Raw genomic sequence first — 1,801 nt, 5'->3', positions numbered from 1 at the left:
ATTTTTTGATAATTAAATAGTAGTATATGTTTTACTCTCACTGATCTATGATTCGACGTGGTAGTGTGTTTCCAAGAAAGAACATAACATAAACGTAAAGGCTACGGGGGCATGTATATACCCAGGAAAATGCATGGATGTTATAATATTTTTTTATCAGAGTCACATGCTAATGTATCTAGAGAAAACAGCAGAGGAAATTTTAGTTTATAGGAAATCATATTCAGTCAAACTAATTTAAACAAGAACTGTGCTCATTGGCTGTCAAACTCTTAAGGTGAAGAATGAAGACCATCCAAGAGCAAAATTTAACTGCCAGTTAATCATGAGACCGATAATATACAACATTATGAAAATTTGGCATCTTTAATTAATTGAAGATTCAATGTTACCTTCTGATTGTGATTTGTGGCTTTTTATTTCTATCACTTGACCATTGCTCCAAATTGGTTTTCTAGGCACCTTGGATCGACCATTCAATGGCTAGATTAATATATCAAGCTACAAGATAGAGCTAGCTATATCCAACTTTAACGCCAAATTACTAAATTAAAGCACACAAAATGATTGAGTCCTTAATTGAAATGTAGAATTAACATATATATAATATAAAACTGCAGCTTCAACTGGTTCCCAAATTAGTGCAAGAAATTTAAACAAATACAAAGTTGCAAATTACTTGCAGTGCTGAACATACATTAATTAGTTTGATAAAATTGCACCTGGCTAGAAATTAATGCCCGAGGCGAAGCTCCAAATCTAACTTCTCCTCTTGGTGTTTAAGCACTCCTATTCCTAACTCCAACGTAATGTTTTGCTCATTATTCTTAAAACCCTTGTGCTCCTCCTCCTCCACCACACAGCCCTTCATTTCCTCATCAGCAATGAAATCACTCCTTGTATTCATACTCATCATCTTAATTTCGCTTTGAGGAATCAAAAGAGGAAATTGATGAGAAGGGGTGAGTCTTGGTTTCTTGTCTCCACTGGTAGAAGCTGGGGAGGGTGAAGAAGACAAAGTGAGACAAGGGCTACAAAGTGGAGAAGGATGTGCATAGTTCAAAGGCTCATCAGGCAAAGGAGATGGTGAAGAAGAAGAGGGTGGTGGAAGAAGAGTTGGGTTATTATTAGGGTTAGGTTTAGGGCATTCGGAAACCCACGAAGATAAGGATGATCTCAATCTTGCCCTATCCCTTCTGTGAACATTCATGTGTCCACCCAATGCTTGAGCAGACCTAAACTCTCTCTTGCAAAAGCTACAAGCATAGTTTCTAGCAGGCCATGGAGTTCCCCATGAATGCTCCTCAAAACCAAAGCTATCCTCTCTCTGTGGAGTAGTACTGTTTCTGTTCAGATAGTTTCCTTCCATGGAGCTTTCTTTATCTAATGTAATTTTCAGTCCAAATCTGCAACCTGAAGAGAGAAGAATTAAAAGAGAACTATATATTAATTATTTTAAAAAGAAGAAGAAAAAAAATTAAAAAACATTTGACTTTGTTCCCATAGAATAAGTAATTATTAAGACTTACGGATCTCTTACAAGAGAGCTTTGGAGACTTCACAGTTGAGAGAGTGAGAGAAAGTGATCCAAGAATAATGGGTTCAGATTGAAGCTTAACATCATGTGTACTCTGGAGGCAGAAAGTGAAGATCTCTATCTGCAGGTGTACTTCATCTGCTGCCACTGGCTGCAGCTACTGTATTTGGATATTGCTTAACAAATAAAATGGAGGAACTGTGTGAAAGTGGTATTTCCCTTTTGCCTGATCCTGGAAAGCTCTGGCATATGGCAGGTAATGCC

The 1,801-nt window shown here is 37.3% G+C and overlaps 1 protein-coding gene across 1 annotated transcript; it reads right to left on the bottom strand.

Moving 5' to 3' along the window:
• Nucleotides 1-541: 541 nt before the first annotated feature.
• LOC102662947 (transcriptional regulator SUPERMAN) lies at nt 542-1,801 on the bottom strand. Its single transcript, XM_006593949.4, has 2 exons — nt 1,530-1,801; nt 542-1,413 (listed from the first exon to the last, which is right to left on the bottom strand). The coding sequence occupies exon 2, from the start codon at nt 1,367-1,369 to the stop codon at nt 734-736; it is 636 nt and encodes a 211-aa protein (XP_006594012.1). The 5' UTR covers nt 1,370-1,413; nt 1,530-1,801; the 3' UTR covers nt 542-733.

The sequence above is a fragment of the Glycine max genome, chromosome 13, assembly GCF_000004515.6.
Source record: "Glycine max cultivar Williams 82 chromosome 13, Glycine_max_v4.0, whole genome shotgun sequence".
NCBI lineage: Eukaryota > Viridiplantae > Streptophyta > Magnoliopsida > Fabales > Fabaceae > Glycine > Glycine max.
This window is presented reverse-complemented; position numbering and strand designations above follow the sequence as displayed.

Bases quoted from the DNA above. Each gene is read 5' to 3' on its own strand.
- LOC102662947 (XM_006593949.4), bottom strand. From the start codon at position 1,369: ATGGAAGGAAACTATCTGAACAGAAACAGTACTACTCCACAGAGAGAG.